The following is a 23,535-nucleotide window of genomic DNA, read 5'->3' as shown; positions in this document are numbered from 1 at the left end:
CATCACTCAGCGCTGCCATGGGCCAAATTGTACTTTCTTGAGTAAATGTACTTAGTTACTTATCACCACCGCAGTGACATTAATCTAAAATGATGTGATGATACTGTCTCTTTAAGTGCTGAGATAATTAACATAAAACATTAATTCTACCAAAAGTTACATTATTACATTTCCTACAGCTGCCTTCCACCAATCAGACACGAAGGATCTTCGAAAACGGCGCGAAATGTTGAAGGGAGAAGCTGCTGGAGTAAATATTTTCCTTCACTGGATAAAACTGAAGTTTAGTTACAGTTCCTGTCTCTCCCTCGCTGACTATTTTTATGCGACTTTTTTTTACTCTCGCTCTTTTTTTCAGCTCTGTAAATGTGATGAAATCCCCAAACAAAAGCATAAATCATTACATATTACATCACGTCTGTTCTCTGTCTTACTTAAGTTTATCAGCTGGCTTCGATGTAGAAATGAAGGAAGTTGAGAGAGTTTCTTTCCTGGTTTGGTGATTTTTGTTTTCACTCTCTGTCTCTTACTATCGCTGTTTTACCGAAGTTTATCCTAAACTTTTCATCTTGTATCTAAAAAATATACTTAAAGATCATTTCAGTCACGAACAGTAACAGTCTTACCTGATAGTAGACACAAAGATATTTCTTCCGGTTACTTTACACCGCCGTCTGATCTCTGCCGCCTTCTGCGGTTTTTACATCATTTATCATTTCCTTCTTTCTTCACGTTTCAGTCTCTTCACTTTACACTCAGTGAACAACTCGGACAGAGTGAACTCTGCTGTGCTCAGACACGCTGGATCATCAGTGTTTTTTCTACCCAAACAGCTCAAATACGTTATTGTATGAGCATAGACTTAATATAAATATAAACAAATATTAACATGTAGTGTACAATGGTGCATTGCAATAACCGATGAAAAAAACAACACATTTATGACTTACGTATCTCATAGTTACGAGTAAATATCTCATAATTTAATGACAGGACTTTATAATTACAATGTTAGTGGGGCAGATAACTTATGTCTACTTTTCAATATAATGTTCTCCATTTCACCATCAACATTTAATAATTAATATCAATGATCACCTTTCTGTATACCAGGTATTCCTCATGTAGTGGAGACTCGTTTCCCTTTTGGGCACAACAAACGTCCAACAAAGTCCCCATAACATAAATGATTCAATATTAAGATGAAGACATTAATTTAATGTTTATTTGTACAGAAACAAGTATGGTACAGAATTTCATCAAAGGCATTAGGGTTCTTGCTGCATCAGCAGGTAAAACTCTGAGAGTTAAAATCACTGTAAACTGTTTCAGACTTGTGTGTGTCCTGTGTTTGATTATACTGACGGTGGTTCGATGTCTTAGAAATATCTCTATGTGTGAATCTGTGCTATGAGATATTTTCTGGGTGTAGAAATATACATCAAAGCTGGCTATAGTGGGAATAGGAACCCAGTGGAAAACATGTATAGCTCAGTTATACAATCGGTTACTTGATATGGAAGAAAGTAGGTTGATGAGAGAAATATTGATCTGGAATAAACAAATGACTGTTTCTTGGTCTACAGATGTGCGCACACTTGTTCTGCAACTCTGGGCTTGATTGAACTTTTTTTTTTAAATAATGAAAAGTTCAATATTAGCGTATTAGCATTATATGAGTAGCTGCTGCAAGGATTGGACCAGCTTTGAACATGTATTTGAAGATATAACCATGATATTCTTATAAATGTTTTGTTTTAAGACTATACATTTGGGGGGAAAAAGGTGCAAAAGGTCTACTTAGAAAGATCGATGATACCTATACCATGAAAAAACAGAAAGAGAAAAAACACCTAACTGCATAAACACAAAATCCAGACATTTGTTTTATTTGTTAGAGCCCCCATGAGCTCTGTCCTAAAGCACAGTTAGTCTTTCTGGGGTCCAGTCATGTCATATCCTCACCCACAATTTTCGACAGATGAGTTTTGAGATGTGTGGTGCAGAAAGAGTTCAGTGTTGAGGACTGATAGAAGAGTTATGAAAAGATCAGCATAAAAATATAGACATAACTATATAATGAAAGCTGTATAGACATACACATTTACAATATATTTGCAGCTTGAAGATAATAAAATACATAGAAAAAAATCTTCGAAAATATGATAAAATAGATATGTATAAGAACATGTGACCGAAATTAACGCCACCAAACCAGATATATTGAGGATTTTGACATAAAAACCCTTTTGAGCAAAAAAACAAACCAACTATCTAACCTCGTTATGCACATTTTGATTTGTCTCCCCCTGGTGCCAAGACTCAGAACATATTGATTTGTTTCTTTGCATGCATATTCTGCACAAAGTACACAGTTGTCTGATTTAAGGAAAAAAGAAAAAGAAAAAGAAAAAAAATACAACATGTCCCTGTTTCTGCAGTTTTGCTCTGCTCTGCTCTATGGAGCATTTTGCTTCAATTTTAGGAGACTGTTCTGTTATAATCCAGGAGGTGGCAGTGTTGTAACTAAAGGCTATTTTGCAAACCAACATTAAACAGCAAAGGAAGAAGCTGATGACGTATTATTGAAGCGACTGCACCGCGCGCTGTTTGGAGTGGTGGATGTGTCTATGGTGGTGGTGCACATCTTATAGTTTACAGTTTAAATTAGTGGATATTTGTCATTAGGGTACCACACAGCAGGCATGTTTAGCCCCCGCACTGGCCCGAGCTCCGGCCGCCGGCAGCAGGGCAGGAACACCGGGAGGAAAAGCGTCTCCGGAGCGGCCGCCAGCCTGCTGTTCTCCCCGCGCAGGACGCCTCTGTCGGCCAGGTGAGTGAGCAGCTTCCCGGTAACATATTAAAGGTTAATTCTGTGTGTAAACACGCAGCTGCCTGTTTGTTATGTCCACATGACTCACATAAATGTAGTCGAATACAACAACAATGCGAGAAATCCAAGTTTCACCTGCAAGTTATGGTAATTTTAAGGGCTGCTGTTGAATTATAGGTAGTGGTTTTTATACTGACAGGTGGTTTTATTCTAATATTAGTCACTGCATGAAGTTAGTTTCCTATTGGGGGTTCAGGAAACTACTTAGTGGCTGGTTTTCCTTTATTCACCACTTTCACTTTTGTAAATATATTATACATCGTAGAGGAAAGCCTTAACGTTGTTTAAACTCACTCTCAGATGTGTTAAACCTTTATTTTTAAGCAATTTCACAGCTTTATCCCACTCTGACCAAATTAAAACAGGTCTATATCAATAACCACTATATTAGACCTGTCAAGACTAGACTACTAACAAGGAGACTCCAGGAAGAGTAGTTGTTGCCTGGGTAACAGCTAATGGGGATCCAAATAAACTAAACTAAACTCCAGAAACGTATGAAAACCAGGTTTCTCATTAGTGAAACCTTTATTCTATTTGTGAAAACTGAAATGGGCAATTTCACAGCTTTTTCCCCATCCAGACCACATTAAAACATGTCTAGTAAAAAACCACAATATTACACCTGTCAAGACGAGACTAGTTTAACAAGGAGACTCCAGGAACGTATGTAAACCTAGTTTCTCATTAGTGAAACCTTGATTCTATTTTTGAAAACTGAAAAAAATACCAATTTCACAGCTTTTGTCCACCACCCAGACCACATTAGGACAGGTCCAGATGAAAAATCACAGTATTACTCCAGTCAAACCTGGACTAGTTTAACAAGGAGACTCTACAAACTCATTTCACATGAATGAAACCTTGATTCTATTTGTGAAAACTGAACAAATAGCAATTTCACAGTTTTTTTTCTCCCTCTAATGTAGTCTGGATGGAGGATAAAGGAGTGATATCACTAATTTGTCTGTTTTCATAAGCAAAATAAAGGTTTCAAAAATCTGAAAGTGACTTTAAGCAGCATTAAGGCTTTTTGCTACGATGTCTAACACTTTTTCAGAAGTGTAAGTGGTGGAAAAACAGAGACTCAGATGCTATATATCATTATTTATGTTTCCCTTAACTTTCTCCTCAACAACTTCAGCATTGTGGAGTAGACTAAATACTAGAAACACCTTTTGTTAATGACAGTAACATCCCAGGAGGAATGATTACAGGAAACCTCTTTCACTATTGTTATGGACACCTGACTTTTTCTGTGAAGCTTTCAATTAAATTTCATTGCTTAATTATCACAAGACCAGATATGTATTAGTCTATTAGATATGTTTTGTCTGCATGTATAGTACCAGTCAAACGTGACATGGACACCATTCACATCAATGAGAAAGTGTGTCCAAACTTTGACTGGTACTGTATGTATGAATGTTGTTGTTCTGGAGGCATGTACAGCACAAATGTCTCCTTGGGACAATAAATATCTGGTTATCTGACTCACTAAAAAAAAAAAATGTCTCATCTCAGGTCGACACCCACCAGAGTGCAGAGCCATGCAACTTCTGAAACTCTCAACTACGATGTGCAAACCTTCGGCTCATCGCTGCCTGTTAAAGTGATGGAGGCACTGACGATGGCTGACGGTAAAGAAAACCATGTTTCCTAATGAGTTTTTGTTTGATTTCAGCACTCTTGTTTAATTCCTGTGGTGTCTTCTCTTCCTTTTTTTTTGTTCTTGTTGATGTCTGTAGCTGTTTGCAGGGTTTGTATTATGTTCCAGTATTTACCTCTGAACATTTCTGTGTCTGTCTGGCTCTCCAGCTGATGACCAGATCTCAGTAAAGGTGAATGAGAGCGGCTGGGCCTGGATGGTTTGTGGAGAGAAACTGATCATCTGGAAGATCTGCCAGACAGCTGTGGCCAAGGTAGAGTTCAGTAGAGCTCAGCGATCAAAGGTTTAATCGATTAGTTGCCAACTATTAAATTAACTGCCATTTATCTTGCAAAATTTGGTGACTTTTTTTATGAGCTGGACCTGAAATGTTTCTTGACTGCAAATCTTTGTTGTGTATGTTAGTATTTTTTAGCATGAATTTGAAATATCATTTGTTGTTAGATAATTACTGCTGCATGAATGATTTAAAATTGAAAAGAAATGTGTAAACTAGCAGTAACACTTATTTTTTTAAGTGGCAACAACACATTTTTAATTTTACAGTGCTACTAAATTAAATACACTCAGCTTCAAATGAAAACTCAGCTGTCTCTCTCAGTCATGGTATGAAAAGTATTCTAACATACAAGAGAAGAAGCTGCAATAAAGCCACAGCAAAAATATTGAGCCCCTGACCCAACACCTGGATAGATGACTGAATGAATTGCAGCTTTTACAGGGAAAGACATGACTCAATAACTGAAACCGTCTCTTGTGTTTTCCTGCAGCTGTCAGTCTGTAAGGAGCTGCAGCTGCCCGACAGCGAGTACAACAACACAGCCGACCTCGTGGCCGTGACGTCCGCCGCTCCTCTGGAGACGGCCACGGTCCAGTCCATCTCCGTCCTGGCGGTGGCGACGGAGGGTACGGCTCGCTTCTGGCCCAGCCTGAGCCAGGAGGGTAACTACACAGAGACGGACGTGGACCTGGGAGACCTCTGCAACTTTGTTGTTGCTGTCAGAGTAAGTCACAGGAAATGTTCAGATAGATTTTGATTAAATACACTTTTCCAGTCTATTTTAAACCTTTAGCTATAACTAAAAGGGACATACTCTGCACATTTCAAGTTCTATATTTATCTTTTGGAACTCTACTGGAATATCTTTGCATAATTGCAGGGTTTTAGCTCCTGTCTCTTTGTTAATATGAAATATGAGAGTGGACAATGTGAACGACACATGGAAACACCTTAACAACAACCTTAGCGACCGATTAGACGGTTGTTTGTGGATTTGAGCAGAAATCAGGTCATCAGCAATGTAGATAAAAACATCACAAATGAAGCGCTCAGAGCAGATCGAAGCCCTGACTTTTGACTTGCAGGCAGCATTTCTACATATGTTCACCTCAAGTTTTGGCGCTTTGAAACAGTATATATTAAAAATGAGCAGAAAGCCATAAAAAAGCACAACATGTCCCCTTTTAAACAGAACATCATAGCTGTTGTTTTACATCTGTCTTCTCTCTCAGGGTGGAAGCTTTGTCCTGTCGTCGGTCAAGAGTCGGCTGTTGAGAGCGAGCGCTGATTCTTCTGGAAAGCTGCAGTATCGAGCTCTGCAGCAGGGTCAGGGTGTGCTCTCCGGCATCGGACGCAGAGTCTCCAGCCTGTTCGGCATCCTCTCCCCGCCGGCCAACGACACGGTGAGTGATGTGAAGACAGAACATGCAAAGCTTGGTCGGAGGAGTTTGGTGTAAAGCTGCCGGCAGTCAAGAAGCCTTCTGTCTGAACTAGACCTTGTCAGTCAGCATTAAAAGAGTAAAAAATATATCCATCACAGTTTCCCAAAGCTCATAGTGTGCAAAAATACTCAGTTTCTAATGGTAAAAAAAGAGGAAAGCAGCAAACCCACACTCTGAGAATATTTGGTGCTTTTTATTAACAGCTTGACTACATTTTTTTCTGATTATCGACAAATCATACTAAATAGACAGAGTTGAACTTTACAATGTTGACAGATTTTTATTAGATGGTTCTTCTCAGTGCAGGAAGGACAGACATGAGATCATTTGTTAATGTTACACAAGATTAAAAATGGAACAAAATAATCATAAAATTCTGACTGATATATAAAAAAAATTGTTCCTGTCCTGAACAAGACTGGCATTGTGACAACAAAGCAGGGCTACAACTAATGATTCTTTTCTTCATTGATTCATCTGTTGATTATTTGCTAGATTTAATGATTAGTTGTTTGGTCTATAAAATGCCAAAAATAGTAAAAAAAATGTCCAAAGTGACATCTTGTTTTGTCCACAACCAAAAGATATTCAGTTTATTGTCATATGACGACTGAAGAAACCCAGACAATCACATCTAAGAAGCTGAAAGCAGAGAATTCTGTACATTTTTGTTCTGATGAATTTATAATTGGAGTAGTTGCTGATTTATTAAATAGTTGTATTATTAATTGTAATCAGTTAGTCATTGCAGCTCTACAGCGAAGGTCGGGAGTAAGGATTCTGCTGATACAACTCTATGAGGCTTAGAGTGTGATAATCTGTTTATGAATTAAAATTAAACACAGACAGAAAAATGGTTTTGGTTAAGAAGAAAGTTTGTTGAGAGGTGAAGAGGTTTTTATTTGTTGGTCTTTTTGTGATCGCCCCTAATGAAGACGATCATTAATGTTCACCAGCAAAAGTTATAAAAACAAGAAGGTTTGTAGTAAATAACTGATAAACCCGATTGAATGTTTCCCGCCTTTGTCTTCGTTCCAGCTCCACAGCGTGTTGTGGGTTGGCGAAGCCAGCTGTCTGTACTCGCTGACCAGCTCCAGTCTGAGTAAATGGGAGGTGGACGAGAGCTGGGAGCACCAGATCCTCAGCTGGGACGCCCAGAGAGCTCTGACGGAGAGCATCGCCGACGCCATCTGGGTCAGTACGCCCATGCAACATGAATGTGGAAGTTTCGGCTTTGCTTGATCTCTATAGTTAAAATATTGTTGCATTTCATCATTTATATTGGAGATTGACAGTCATGTTGATTAGATTAGCCTTTAAATTTCTGTGCAACACTCAGACCTTCAATACAGAAAATACTGTTGTGAAGGACATTAAAGGATTTCTCAACATTTCTCTTCCATCAGGGGTCAGAGAGCAACTACGAGGAGATGAAGGAGGGAGCAAACGTGACATACCTCGATATGAAGCTCAGCCAGTGAGTCTGACTTTCTGCTTGTTTTTATACTTTAAAACAAAATGTGAAAGTTTTGTTTGTATTTTAAGTTCAGCAAGATATTTTAATCTTTAAAAAAAAATCTACCTTTCCTATCAATATCATCACTGTTTTATTAATATCTAATAAACTGGTAGAACATTTAACAAACTATTTATTAGATTTCAGCAGTCACAGTCACTCCAAGAGGGAAACCATGTGGTCTAGGCAATTTAAATAGAAATGGAATATAGTAAACAGTAAATAGTAGGGTTGGGTCTTTAAAGCCTAATTCCTGAATAATCGTTCATGGGGACTAACTTCGACCTTTGTGCTGTATTTTTTTCTTTATTGAAACTCTTTAATTAAGAGTTGAGCTCTGTGGTTTAGTATGAAGGGTTTATTAACAGCTTCTGGAGAGCAATTCTCCCTTTCAGCCACTAGGAGGAGCTGTAAGCTTCTGTAAACCACCTCCACCTTGTGTTGAAGTAAATCTGACACGGAGGGAATTTTTACTGCTGCCTTTAGCTCGGTAGTAAGTTAGCCTGCTAGCTAACTGGAGGGAACATGATGCAGACGAAGACACACAAAAGTCCAGCCTGGTTTAAAACTTCCAGAAAGTAAAGCATAATGTTGTCAGGTGTGAAATATGTGGAGCAGAGTTGAGCTATCGTCTGCTGTGACGGTTACTAAGGGAGACGGACCTGACGCTAATCACCAAACTAGTACGTCAACGTTTATAACGTCAACGTTTATAACGGCTCCTCGAAAGTTTGACAAAAGTCTCAGACAGAAAACTAACGGTACGTCTCTCATTGCTAACATTATTGTAAAATATATGCTCAGTTTTGTTTATGACGGGTAGAAAAAATACTCCACGCTGTTATAAATACAAGTTTGCGCAGTTAAAGCTTGTTGTTTGTTTTAAATATTGAAAGCTATTTTTTGACGCTTTATCTATTTAACTCTTATGAACGTTGGCATGGAGCGATTATTCGGTTATTTGTTCAGACCGACCATAAAAACATGGACTCATACACATAGACACCTATAAATAGATCAACAACAGGATGCTAAAATCATAACTTTTAAATGTGTGTGATTAAGCATCTCAAAATGATGAACTTTAACATAAATATACTGTAAAAGCTCATTTAGAAGTACATAAATCTAAAAAGAGTAAACTCATATATTCTGTTAAGACTAGCCTAAATAACATTAATATATATTATGATTGAGACTTAGGAAAGCTATCATCTAATAATAATGTACAGCACCTTTTTAGTACAAGATATATGTAATTATACTTCAATATGGAGAGCTACATAACCCTGAACAGGTTTTAGTATTGCTATATATTTTTTATAGTGGATGAATAAACACAGATTGTAGCTCGGGTGTTTTTGAGAGCTGTGCTGTGTGTTTTTAAAACTCTATTCATATATTTGTGCAATATATTACTAGTGCAATATTTTACCTGACACTTGCACTCACAGCACTTTATTTTTACTTACCTGCCTTGTCTTAATTTTTAGCTGCCTTTGTTTTTTTAAATGATATAGTTAGTAGTATATAGATATAGTTAGTTAGTATAGTTTTATGATGGGTCATGATTGATTGTGTTTGTGATGGGCCCTCGCAATTTTACTGTATTATGAATACAGTGACAGTAAAGGCCTCTCTCTTATCTCTCTCTTCAGAGCTGGCCTGGTGGTTTTGGCCGCAGCTTGGCACCCAGCAGACACTCCCTGCCTGGCCTACTTCTGCCTGGTCACCCTGCAGGACCATGGAGCCGCCATCTCCGACCAGTTCACCGTGGAGGTCACCAAATACAGCACTCCCTTCCAGGTCAGTCCTGATCCAGCTTCTGGTGGGTTTGGTTAGTTTATTGTGTCAGCTAAGGGACTCAGTCATCACTTTGCTCTTCTGTTAAAGGGTCAGTTTGCTTAAAAATATGTTTGTTACTATATTCTAGTATCTAGGTAACCATGTAGATACAGTAGTTTTGGTTATTTGTTGAGGTTTTTAGATGTGGGTGGATGCATGAATGAAAGTGGTTGCATATGGGTCTGTGTGAAAGAGAGATTTAGACGTAATGCTATAAATGCAGACCTGCAGGACAATACAAATTCTCCATTTGTAGCTGCACATACACACTCACACACAAACACAGACACATTAATTTTTCATTGCACACATACACACCACACTCTGACACTCATACCAACTCATCCATGTCATTTTGGATGCACTCATATTTTTCAGTGGTCTGCTTTGCTTTATAATACAGGACAAGCAGAACTGGGGAACACTGCATTGTATTCTCCCATAGGCAAAATGCAGCTAAATGGCGCCATCTGGTGGAGAGAGAAAAACACTACAATTTTGAAGCCAGGGCTCCAAAATGAAGGAATGCATGAAAGAGCCATATTTTGGCAGCAGGGTCAAAAAAATGTGTATATATATATATATATATATATATATATATATATATATATATATATATATATATATATATGATTTTTTTTTTATTATTTCAACCAAATCAATTATAATAATATGTCTTTAATACACTGAATAGAATATATATATATATTCTATGAGAATTCTATGAGAATATATATATATATAAATATATATATATTCTATTCAGTGTATTAAAGACATATTATTATAATTGATTTGGTTGAAATAATAAAAAAAAAATCCTTGGAAAAATGTACACCATATTCATGAACACAGCCCAAAATGATCAAGAAAATAAAAATAAAAAGCCAAAAATGTCCTTAGTGAGGCGAAAGGGTCAAAGGATCAGTCTGATAATTTTTCTATATTTTTCTTAATGTCAAACAATCTCATGTTTGGATCCAAACTAACGATGTACTCATCTATTAAAAGCCCGATATATCTTACACATAAAAGTAAAACTATCTACATCACTAGATTCATTTAGATGTAAGTGAAGAAAATGATTGAAAAACTGAAAATAAGCTGTTTTCTGTTTTTATGAACTCATTAAACACTGACTGCATACAGGCAGCAGCTGGTTTGCTATAAAAATCAACTCAACAAGATATTTAAAACTCAGTGGAGATGATATTGTTGTTTTAGTCCTAATATATTTAGAAAAAGCAGACTTTGGTTCATGATAAATCCTGATGTGTCTCCTCAGAGTGAAGAAGCCCTGCAGGCCACGCGGCTGGTGGTGCCACGCTCCCCGGGCTCCACCGCCTTCCTCTACAACGACGAGCTGGTGTTCGCCTGCTCGACGGGAACCAGCAGAGGAGGACTACCTGATGAGAAGATCAGCTTCAACTCTTCTGGTGAGACTCGTTAACAGGAACCTGAGGGGTCTTTGACGGGAAACCAACTCTAATTTGTCCTAAATCGGATCAGAAATAATGACTTCAAATGATGTTGCAGGGCTTAATTACTTTATTATGTCACAGTTAATTATAATAAAGAAAAATAAATGAGTCTACAATACAACAACGAAGACACATCTCTCCCTGTCTTCATCTCTCCAGGTGATGGTGTACGTGGAGGCGGCTGCTGCGCCAACCTGCCGGTGTTTTTCTCCCAGAACAGCGGCCTGGTGGCGGTCGTGGCTCGGGAGAGCGCCTCCATCCTGCCGGAGACCATGGAGGACTCGCTGTGCTCCTCGCTGGCTGCGGCTCCAGAGGTAAAAACAAATGTACAACATACTAAAACTGCAGTGTTCAAAGTACACTCTGGCTTACAGAGGTATGTCTAGCTGATATATAAAGCATTTAGTTAAAGTAGTAGTAAGCCTATTTCCATCTTCACATCTGTGATTTAGAAACAAAACATCTGTCATAGAAAACCACGAACAGCTTCCTCTAATACCAAATATTAAAGAGAGAGAGAAAGAGAAAAAGTTTGGGCCTGTTTCTGCATAACTAAATTGTTCTTGTGCTTTAAAACTGCCTTTCTATTGTGTAATCTTGTGTTTATGTGGTCAGATGTGTGATAGAGCAGAGGTTTCTTTAAGGACAGATGAATCTTTCTGTTCTTAGTAATTTAAACACATTTCACACATTGGACTTCCTGTTTTTACCTTAACCACTTATCATAAATAAAACAATTAAAAGGAAATGGCTCTGAATTCTCTTTTTATACACATTTGTAAATCTAAACGTGTGTTCATCATTTCGACTCTTCTGTTGAAGGTTTCAGTCATGGAGACGCCGACCCGAACCGAACTCGTAGCTCAAGAGGACAAAACTAAAATGCTGAAGGCGGCTTTCCTGCAGTTCTGTCGGTAAGTTTTTAATAAACTGCTCCAAAGACATTTAATTTATTTATTTATTTATTTTAAGTGTTGGGTGCACAAACTGACAAACTGAACTGTGTGACCAGACGTCTGAAATTGTAAAACTCGGCTCTGAAAGAACGGTTGAGTGTAAATTTACGTCCGCAAAAGTTATTAAGATAAAGTTTTCAGAGAGAGATCATTTAAAATATTTCAAACATAGAAAACAAACTATTTACACCAATATAACAGAGAGCTGCAGCTGTGAAGAAAGAACATTTGAATATAAAATAATGTTTGCAGAGATTTATTTATTTTCAGTCTTTAAACACTTTCAAACACTGAATTTTAACCTTTTTTTAAAGCTTTTTTTTGAGATATGACTTGATATGCATACTATAAAAATAAAATCAAGAAGCTGCAGATCTGCCCTCAACCTGAAGAGAAAAAACAAACAAATAACAAATAAAAGGAAGGAAAAGAAACTAAGCTAACATAATTTTGGATAATATAGAGAAAAATAACAAGAGGGACAAAAAATGACCAGAAAAATGAACAAATCAGTAGAAACAACCCAATAAAAACAAAGAAATAAGAAATAAAATGGAGAAAAATAAAGTAGACAAGAAAGAAAATATTTAAACATGATGAATTAAACGTTTGTCTTCAACTTTAGAGGGACATTTTCATCACAATCGCTTAAAAGATGTTTGTGAATCTCTTTCATTGCTTGATAAAAAATAAAAAATATTAGTTTTTTTAAGGCTGATATCACTATATGTCAGATAGAAGGATTGAGTCTCTGTAAAGCTGTAAATAAAACATGATCTCCTCCTCTCTGTCAGTAACGACCTGATCGGGGCTCAGACCATCACAGACGAGCTCTTCCCTGCCGACGCTGATGGGGAGGAGGGAGCCGAGCTGGACGGCATGGTGACCCGGATCAACCTGGACCTGGTGGACGACTACCCGGCCTCCGACCCCCGCTGGGCCGAGTCCGTCCCCGACGGTGAGGAAGAGGAGGAGGAACGAGGGAGAGCGACAAAAGCTGCTGCCAACTAAAATGAAATGAATCACTTAAAGCTGAAGCATTCATCTACAGTTTAACGTTATAAATCAATCCATCAAACTTTCTTTATACAGCAGCTTTCATACAGTTAATGGAGTTCAAAGTGCTTCACAAGTTGACAAACTGATAATAAGACAGAACAAGTAACAACATGAAGAAAAGAAAAAAAACATGGAATGATATATAGATGTTAACAGACGAGCCTCTAATCTGTGTTTAATATTTTGCAGAAGCAGCAGGGTTTATGGGAAAGCTAAAGAAGTTCACGTTAAAAATACTTAATCTCAAGATAATTACACATTTATTTATTCAATTTGATGATATTTAACGAAGTATGATGTATGATACTATGTAGGATTTATTGCTCGAAAGTTGATACAACATGTAGATCATGTTTGTCTCTATGTGCAAATATTTACCCATAGATTTCCCATAACCCTAAAGTCCTTATATATTAGTTAGTATTTTCTCAACTATATTAGTAAATAAAGCAGATTATATTTCATTTCAGTAAAGAACATCATATAAATCTAATAGTAGTAATTAAGTGCCAAAAAATCCCATTATGCTCAAAATTTAAGCTGTGCACCTGTGAATAGACACAGATCCTCACATAGAGAGCGCTCACTCCATTAAAACAATGTTGCACAATTTACAAAAATGCAATTATGGACGAGGCTGTAACAGAGAAAGAAATGTATTTAAAAAGACAACAACCAGATAATAGTCTGACACATGAAAGTGTGTCGCTCTGCTATTCGATAGACATGATGGACTGAAGTGTTTGAGAGGACTTTATGATGACTGTGCTGTTTGATAGAAATGTTTCATCTCTGCTTCTCTTCTTCCAGAGAGCGCTGGCTTCCCTCTCACCTCCCTCATCATCCTCCACCAGCTGGAAGACAAGATGAAGGCTCACGGCTGCTTCATGGACTTCCTGCTACAGGTACACACACACACACACACAAACAGCTTAAACAGCTTGTAGCTTAAACTAATGTTTTATACAGCAGTCTTTTATAAAGGTAATAATAAGTATTTGTTGAAACTGTTGGTCTTTTTTAAGGCTGTAGTTTCTCCTGGCGTTGCTTCATACTGAGAGGTGTTTCTAACATTTAGTATGTGGTTATCCTGTTAGACATTAATGGGATGGTCCGAGAAATCCAGAAAACGAATGTACTAGACAAACAGTGCTGATTAAAGTATCTGTGACCGAGGTTGAAATGAAGATGATTATTCATGCTTTTATTTCTTCCTCAGAGTAAGAATCGATTTTATTTTCTAAATACACTCTCTGCATACAAAGAAGCAAAATGCTGTTCTCAACTGATCCACCATTTAAGATAAGAGGTACTTTATTAATCCCTTAGAGGGGAGATTCAATGTCACGTTCACACAAAGACAGTTAACATACAGACTCTGGCAGTACAAGATAAATGCAAAACACCACACATAATCAATCAATCAAACAGTCCACATCTCACTGCACCAGGTATAAAGGACCTTCTAAATCTTTCTGAAGAGCTCCTTTAGTGCCAGACTAGTGATGCCAAGGTGTTCTTCAGAAAGATTTAGAAGGTCCAGTTCACTAAAAACACCAAACAATGTGTGATCCTTATTGAGCAGGATGCTACTGAGTCTCCTGCCTTCTCTCTTCTCTATGACCACATTCAACAGTGACCTGCTTTTTGTGTATTTCACATTTAAAAACAAACAAAAGACACATTTAAAACATAAAAAACACAAAGAACATACACATTCTTGTTTTAGATTATTGTGACACTCTTTTTATCTATTTAAAGCAAACTGTCCAAAATTCAGCCGCTCAGCTTTTTACTAGAAATAACAACAGATCACATATCACACTGTTTTTAATCGTCTCTGCTCTGGCCTCCAGTTAGATTTCGCATCCACCTTTAAAGTACTGGTGCTAACCTGTAGAGTCTCACATGGTCTAACACCTCAGTACACTGCTGACCTCCTCTTCCACTATAAACCCAATTGGGCACTGAAGAACAAAAATTACTGTCTGTCTCTTAAAACCCACAAAAACTCCACCTGCTCATGTTTTTCAAACTGTTGCACCCAAATTATTTATTCCAGCGCCTCCACAGAAATGTGTCCAGCAACTTTAATCGTCAGTTTTAGGTTGTTATTCTTCAACTGTTCCCAACTGTGGTCTAACATTTAATAATAATACTGTTAATTCACTAGAAAACCAGAAAGTTGAGGTGCTTTCACCATATTAAGTATCCTAAATCACTACCGTTTCTGTCCACTAGATGGCGAACTAAGACCACACATGAATCGGATTACTACGACACTGATTAATCTAATGCGACCAGTGGAAAATCAAATCAAAATTCTCTATTAATCTTTAGTTATAGCCAAAACTGAAATATCATCACTGCAGCACTGAATATTGTCCCACATGATCCTGTTGGGTAATGATCTCGGTATGAACAGTACAGGCTTTAAAGAAACACGCGAATCACTTTTCAACATGAGACCATCTCCCCTTATCACTGCAGCTTTTGTTTTTTCAGACAGGTCTTTGATTAGTCTGTATGTCTGAATATTGCCTTTTATTTTTTGTTCATTTCTTCATGTCTTCATCTATGTTTTAAAAAAAAAAATTAGACATTTTCAACTGCTTTGCTTGGGATAATAATTTGTTTCTTATATGTTTTTCCCACAAAAAAAGTTCAACGATCTCTTTTGAATCCTTAAAAGGGTTAGGGTTAGGGTCTTTTCATCTAGTCTTTCTTCTTCTGTGCAGACATCGTTCTGAAAAGAGAAGAAGAAGAAAAACATACGAACTCTCTAAAATGTCTTTCTGTCTCAGGTGGGTCTGCTGGACCGGCTCAGCCAGGTGACGGTGCGTTCGTCGCTCATGGCAACACGCCTGCTCCTGTGCGAACATGCGGAGAAGATGCAGGTGGCCATGGTGCTGAAGAACCACCACACCAAGCACAGCGAGCTGGTGAACCGGGCCATCAGCGTGGCGCTGCAGAGGAACAACACCGCCGTACCGCCCAGCCTCACCGCCGCAGACGTCTTCTTCAGAGAGGTGACTGGTTCTGTCTGCGTGATCGGACACGTTTAGATGTCGGATCAGCAGTGAGTTAAATGTTTTTTGTGTGTGTGCTCGCAGGTGTCTCAGATCTCCTCTGTGTTTGACTGTCTGCTGGAGGAAGAGGAGCGCAGTCTGAAGGAGAATCCGGTGGACTCGGTGCAGTGGGCCGAGGTCGTCCTCACCGTCAACAACATCATCAAGGTAAACACTAACTTTAGATTTGTTTAATTAACTTTATTTATGGGTGTTGGCAAGATGAGCAATTCAAAAAACTACTTTTAAAAGCAGCATCGTTTGTTAAAATATACATATAGTGTTTGTGTTGGTTTTATATCATTTGAAAGGACATTTGCACCATTTTTTACCAAAAGTAAGACTGAATGCTCCTGAAAATGTCAAATGGTGTAACCACAAAATAATGATATTACATATTTTATCACCTACAGTGTATTTAAGTGGACTTACACTAATAATGACTTCATTTAAAACATGTAAATGTTTCCTGATCTCCATGATTCCCCAGATTAAATGTAATATATAACAATTGTACTCCATTACCTTTATTTAATATAACAAGTTATAATGTAAGATCATGCCTAAACAACGTGTGTGTGTGTGTGTAGGACATGCTTCAGGCTGCAGGTCAGTACAGAGAGACGAAGGCCTTCATGTACAGAGCTTCTGAAAACGTTGCTGCGGAGCCTGAGTACATCCCCTGGACAGGTAGTTCATCTGTCACATCTGTTGGTTTGTTAGCTGTAAAATCAGCTGATGGACTTCGATAATTGATCATTTATCATCTACTTTATCTCCTCCTCCTCCTCCAGCGTCAGGCGGCCTTGGCGGCATCCGCACCGTCATCTCCCGTCAGCACGAGATCATTCTGCGCTCCGTGTATCCGCACGCCGACTCGGAGCTGCGCAGCGTCCTGTGTGAGCAGCTGGTGGCGCTGTTGGACATCTACCTGGGCGGCTACGTGGCCCAGCTGACCTCCCTGCAGCAGCAGAGGCCCCCGGGGGCCCAACAGGAGCGCTACAACAGCCTGGAAATGGAGTACAGCCAGCGGCGCTCGGAGCTGCTGACCCCGCTGTGTGAGTTAACCAAAGTGCTGAACAAGCTTAAAATACAGAAATAAATAAATATAGAAATAAAATAAAAGTGCAGACGACAGAGACGTTTGATCCACACACATGCAGCTGTGAAGTGGTATTTATAATCATTAATACAGCCCGATATTACATACATTACAGTCTATATAGAAAACACAATCTTCCATCTTTAGAGGCTTCATTCAAATATAGAAAAAAAACTCCATAAAAACCCTTAAATGAAGAAAAAAAGGGAGAAACATCACAGAGCAGCAGAGGAGGGATCACTTTCAATGACATACAGAAAATAGATGATGTGTTTACTGTTTACAGAGTAGCAAACTGACAGTATGAAAAACAGGATGACAGACTTATAGAGAGTGAACTTGAAGGCAGCACAAACTAAATCCTGAGTTTGTGCTGATGAAGGCTTTTTTTTTTTTTACACATATGTTCATTATTTAACAAATAAACTCAATTACACAACAGTACCAGGAGATATGTATGTATATTTTACCGTAAACTTTGCTTGAAATCAGGCGGGGAGTTACGGTCCTCTGCAATGAGGCCAACGCGGAAGTAACTTAAAACTGCATTCTATCAAAAGGCCACCAGGGGGCAACCATTTTGGTGTCGAAAGGACTTCCGTCTCTATACAAGTCAATGGAGAATTCACCAACTTCTCACTTGATTTCTAACCTCAGTAAACGTTTTCAAAATGTGTTTATGGTCTCAATGGCTAGTTTAAAGCCTTCTTCAATGCAGTATGATGTTCATTTGTGACATGTTGGCCTCCCTGATTTTATATGTGACGATAAAGCAGGGTATGCATTAGGGCGTGGCTACGTTGTGATTGACAGGTTGATTGGTTCACAGGTTCAGGAGGGCGCCTCATGCTCCTCCTGATGCCCATATAAGTAGAATCCCTGTTTTTATTTTTCCCAGCATGCACCTGAAATTTTCAAGATGGCGCTGCTCATATCCGAAACTATTGGCTTCCGAGCAGCAGTCCACAAACCAATGGGTGACGTCACGGATGTAACGTCCATTTCTTATATACAGTCTATGGTTGAAATAAAGCAAAATACACTAAATAGTACAAAAGAAAAAGTAGACTCATATATTTAAAGAAACAACCTATAAAAACTAAAACATCGAAGATAGATATTAGAGGAACAATCTTCCCAAAAAAAACTTGATTTATTTAAAAAAAACTGTGGATTTAAAACAACAGTGGACAGTAACAGTGTCTGAGTGTTGATTTTTCTATGTGTGTGTTACAGTGGATCTGGGTCAGTACCAATGGGTGGCAGCTCTGGCTGAAAAGTACTGTGACTTCGACATCCTGGTTCAGATGTGTGAGCAGACCGACAACCAGAGCCGCCTACAGCACTACACCACCAAGTTCGCTGACCAGGTACACACACACACACACACACACACACACACACACACACACACACACACACACACACATACGACTCATCAGATTATAATAATTATACTCGTTAAAGGTACTTCAGCCTTAATAAGACTTGGCAACAATCTGCTTTGGTGAGAAACACTGAATGAAAACTCAACATGACTGTCAGAGCATCTCCAACACAGCAGGTGGTCTTCCTGGTACTACCCTGTGACAAACCTTGGGTCTGGACATTCATGTTACTTTAACATGAACCACCAAAATATTGTTGCAGACCAAGCCCCCCCCCCTTCATGGCAGCAGTATTACCATGAAGGGGTGCGTGTATCTTTTGGGGTCTATGACGAGTCGGAGGTGTTTTGGTGGCATGAAGGGAGCCTTCATTAGACAGGTGGTTTTAATGTGATGGCTATGGATCTGTGTATGTCTGCCAACTTTATCTTACCCTTAAGTATAAAACATTAAACATAACATTAGAGCATATTACTTTTCTGTAGCGCCCCCCCATAGGTCAGAGTCTGGAACTGAGAAAATAAATGATGAAACTTGCCTTTAAGGATGCTTAAAGCTTTATCTCTTGTCTTGGTTGGTGTTTTCTCTGCTTCATCTGGAGTCTGCGTCTCTCTGATGTTTTATCGGCTCATTTTCAGTCAGTTGTTTCCCACCATAGTGAGAAAACCAAAGTGTTTGAGCTGATAAAACTCAGAGGTGCGATCACACATGTACAGAAGTGACTCATGTTTTTGGTTTTAACACCAGTCACACTCCTCTTCTGTACATAAAAAAAAAAAACTCCCTTAAACGAGGCGGCGGTTTGACTGTCATTGTAACTTCCCGGAGCTCTGCAGCTGCTCGCTCACTTCCTCTTCATGTCTGCTGTCTCCTCTGTTTCGTAGAACTTTGCAGACTTCTTGTTTCGCTGGTACATGGAGAAAGGGAAGAGGGGGAAGCTGCTGTCCCAGCCGGCCGCTCAGCACCAGCAGCTGGCCGGTTTCTTGCAGGCTCACCAGCATCTGAGCTGGCTGCATCACATCCACGTCCAGGACTACCAGAGTGTACGACACACACACACACACACACTGAACCGTTTCCTTCCGGCTTACAGTTAACACATTCAAGCAGGGAGGCCACAATCACACACACACACACACACACACATATCCTTTATCTGTTTCTCACAAACACACACACACACACAAAATGAAAAGCGGTAGTAATAAAACTCAGTCATCCGTCCCGGTTTTTTAAACAGAATGTATCACCTTGATAAACAATCATCTGGTGACACGTATCCAAAACGAAAAGAAAAGTAGCTTCATTTATAACGTACATTTACATACTTTTTAAGTGTTAAATATTGTCCAACAATATATAACACAACAAGCTGTATTTTAGTTTCACATTCGAATGTACAAACAGATGTTTACTTCAGCCTAAACATGTAAATAAAACACTTTTTACATTGTGTTGTACTGCTGTAACTGTTCAGATATGACTCATTTTTCCTTTTTAAAGAATACAGAACAGTAGTTAAAGGATGGGTTCACAATTTTTCAAGTGTTTCTTAAATTAACAGTCTGGAGCTCAAATGAACATTAAGTGTGTTTTTCTTGCTGTAATCATTCCTCCTGTTCATACTGACCATTAGAAGATCCCTTCATCATGTTTACAATGGAAGTGGTGGAGTTTAAAAGTTGATCTGAAGCTAATATGAAGCTTCAGTCGTCCAAATGAGTCAAATCTTCATCTTCTATGTTTCATCGTTACAGTGTTTTTAGTAGCAAAGTCTTTGTGTTACTATACTTCCACCACAGCTCAACAGGGAAACACTAAGAGGGAATCTGATGCTAAAAAGACAGTAAATGTGTCAGATATCACTTGATATGACTAACTCACACTGATGAAGCTCAATAGAAGCTGATCATCTACTTTTGAATGACTGTGTGTAAACACTGTGGATTTAGTCCTCCATCATTTTACATTGAAAGCACATCTGAAGGTTTTAATAGTCAGAAAAAAACTTGACTTCTGGTTTAAGACAGATTTGAAGAATTGTGAACATTTCCTTTAAGTGACATCTTTCACTAACATGAAGGTAAACACCTGCCTGATTCATATGTGAAGCTCAGACCGTTGAGGCCTCATAAGTTTCACATCTACTTTTAAATGACTGTTTACATCACATCCATTGTGACCCTCAACACTTACCTGGTGTCTGTTTCATGTTCTCTCACCAGCTTAAGCTCCACTACTTTACAAGCTAATATTCATGATTTAGTTGACTAAGAATTGATTAATTAGTAATAATAATTGTTGTCTTGTGTCTGTTCAGGCTCACAGGACGCTCTACAACCAGGCCAACACAGAGACGCGTTACTTTGTGAAGAAGAAGACTCTGCTGGCTCTCAGTAAGCTGACAGCTCTGGCATCAAATCTGCCCGAGGACGAGCTCAACAAACAGGTCGAAGGTGAGAACACCAGCTGCTCCCGTTACTGACTGACGTTTGAATGCTTACAAATCACAAGTAAATCTGAAAAATGTGACTGGTTGAAGCTTTTCTTCACTTTTAATGATGCTGAAAAATCATCAGACTTTTCACCATCTCTCCTCTGTCCAATCAGACATCGTGGAGCAGGAGCGCTTCCTGCTGCACCAGGAGACGCTGCCTCGACAGCTGCTGGAGGAGAAACAGCAGAACCCCGACACCATGCCGCTGCTCAGCGCTCACAACCTCATTCAGGTTAACAAACACAAAAAAACTCTACTTCACTGTACTCTAATTTATATTGTGAACACCAGCTCAAATTAGACCGCTGATCCCATCGATGTGTTATAAGAGCTGGATACTGGACCAAAAACGGTACCATAGACTTTACATTGTGATGTCACAGATTTTCTTGGCTCAAAGAAAGTTTAATAAACATAAAACCTCCATGTATCAATACTTTTATTGACCTTGCCTGCAGTTTTACAGAAGTCTCTTTTTCAATGGTGGTCTATGGGGAAAATGGGTTTTGGGCCTCAATGGGATTATTTTAGCTGCAATACCGCAACTGACCACTGGGAAGAATTGGCTGCAAGGCTGAATTGCGACAAAAAACCTCCTCCATTGTGTTATTGAAGGACAAAAACTTCACTGAGTACCGTTACAAAATTTCCTGTTCACATAAAAATCTCTGAAACCAGATAAATTGAAAAACAATTATAATACTGATGTGAATATTAACTCCTCTCCACAGCTGTACGTCTGCGATGATAACAGGTTAGCCAACGAGTACGACTTCAAAAAGGCTCTGGATCTACTGGAGTACATCGACGAGGTAACTTCCTGTTTTCCTTGAGTGCGGGACTGATTGTGGTTTAAATTGTTGGGCTTGACAACTAATGTGGATTTTTTTGTGTTCACGTTGCAGGAAGACGTCGTGGACATCGACTCTCTGAAATGTGAGATCTTCGGCAAAGCGCTCAGGAGAGACGAGTAAGATCCATCCGTCATGTTTTTTGTTTGTTTATTCTCTCAGCTGCAAATTTGAGAATTTTCAGAGTTAAATTGAGAACATTTTACAAATGAAATAAATCCTCACAACGCTGTGAAAGAAGAAAATAAGCGGGATAAATGTGTCACTGTTTGCTCATCGTCCCTGGACGTTGTTCAGCTGTTGTCACTGATTGGTTTGACTTATTTTTGTGGTGTTGTGTTCCTCCCAGCTGGTCCTCTGCTGACGGCAGCGACGACCCTCTAGAAGCTGCCAAGGACAGCATCTTCGTCAAGATCCTTCTAAAACTCATACAAGAAGGTTAGTTCGATTCATGAAACTGTCTCTAAATAAACTAAAGAATCATCGTGTAAAACTAGAGCCACATTTTAAATGAATGAAACGGTGTCCTGGTCTTGTTTCATCTTGTTTTCCATAATAAGATTTATTTTTCTGTCATCATAAATCACTTTTTGACCATGAAAATAAGTCTGAGATCATGAGTCTTGATGGAAAATCACATTTATGCATTTATTTCCATCATTTAAAGAAAAATAGATAAACAGTTACTCATTAATAAAACCACAAAAAAAAGATAAAAATAAAGTTGGAGTTGCCAAATCAAAATGATACTCATGAGATTTAGAAGATATGATAATAGTATAAGATTTCATAATATCTCAGTAAGTGAAATTTACAACTTAATATCATGAAGTTATATTGTTACTAACTTTTCATGTTTTTGGTGGGAATGGACTTCCGTACATATCATATACAGAAAAATGCGTAGTTCAGCTTCCTCAAGGTTTAGTCTGATCCAATGTATCTATGTTGTTACACTGATTAAAACATATACATCTAAATGACAAAATGAACTATTTTTGTTCTAGGTGTTCCTCTGCAGACGTACCTGCCGGAAGTTAAGGAGCTGCTGGACCTGGACGATCTGAGCAGTTTGAAATCGAAACCCTATTTTGAATTTGTTCTCCGAGCGAATTATGAGCATTATCTTCAAGCACAGATGTAAACACCCCCCCCACCGACCCTTTAATACCTGCTGCACTTCAGCTTTCCTTTGTATCCTAATAATTTTCATGAGTTGTTGAAGAGTTGAATTGTGTCCTTTTTCTAAATAAATGTGTTAGTATTTCTGTACTTGGACTTGGTTATTGTTTAAAATAACAGAGTAAGTAAATGATCACTTTACAATCTTTATTCATATAGCACCAAATCACAAAGGTTCTCTAAAACACTTTTCACATAGAGCAGGTCTAGATTTGACTCTTTAATTTAATTTTTATTCACATTTGGTTTAAACCTGGAAAAAAAGGGCAAACAGTCTATATTTCTACATCAGTTCAGTTAGTCTGT

At 38.5% G+C, this 23,535-nt stretch overlaps 1 protein-coding gene across 1 annotated transcript; it reads left to right on the top strand.

The window, feature by feature from the left end:
• Nucleotides 1–2,602: 2,602 nt before the first annotated feature.
• On the top strand, nucleotides 2,603–23,237 carry nup133 (nucleoporin 133). The gene is made up of 25 exons (XM_062430136.1): nucleotides 2,603–2,833; nucleotides 4,418–4,533; nucleotides 4,712–4,815; nucleotides 5,333–5,566; nucleotides 6,075–6,245; nucleotides 7,323–7,478; nucleotides 7,691–7,761; nucleotides 9,459–9,606; nucleotides 10,931–11,081; nucleotides 11,286–11,440; nucleotides 11,949–12,040; nucleotides 12,877–13,040; nucleotides 13,952–14,046; nucleotides 15,946–16,170; nucleotides 16,255–16,377; nucleotides 16,800–16,899; nucleotides 17,004–17,267; nucleotides 18,548–18,681; nucleotides 19,584–19,742; nucleotides 21,020–21,155; nucleotides 21,310–21,428; nucleotides 21,928–22,008; nucleotides 22,102–22,166; nucleotides 22,397–22,485; nucleotides 23,055–23,237. The coding sequence occupies exons 1-25, from the start codon at nucleotides 2,706–2,708 to the stop codon at nucleotides 23,189–23,191; spliced, it is 3,417 nt and encodes a 1,138-aa protein (XP_062286120.1). The 5' UTR covers nucleotides 2,603–2,705; the 3' UTR covers nucleotides 23,192–23,237.
• Nucleotides 23,238–23,535: the final 298 nt, after the last annotated feature.

The sequence above is a fragment of the Scomber scombrus genome, chromosome 2 (genome assembly GCF_963691925.1).
Source record: "Scomber scombrus chromosome 2, fScoSco1.1, whole genome shotgun sequence".
In the NCBI taxonomy this organism is placed as follows: domain Eukaryota; kingdom Metazoa; phylum Chordata; class Actinopteri; order Scombriformes; family Scombridae; genus Scomber; species Scomber scombrus.
This window is presented reverse-complemented; position numbering and strand designations above follow the sequence as displayed.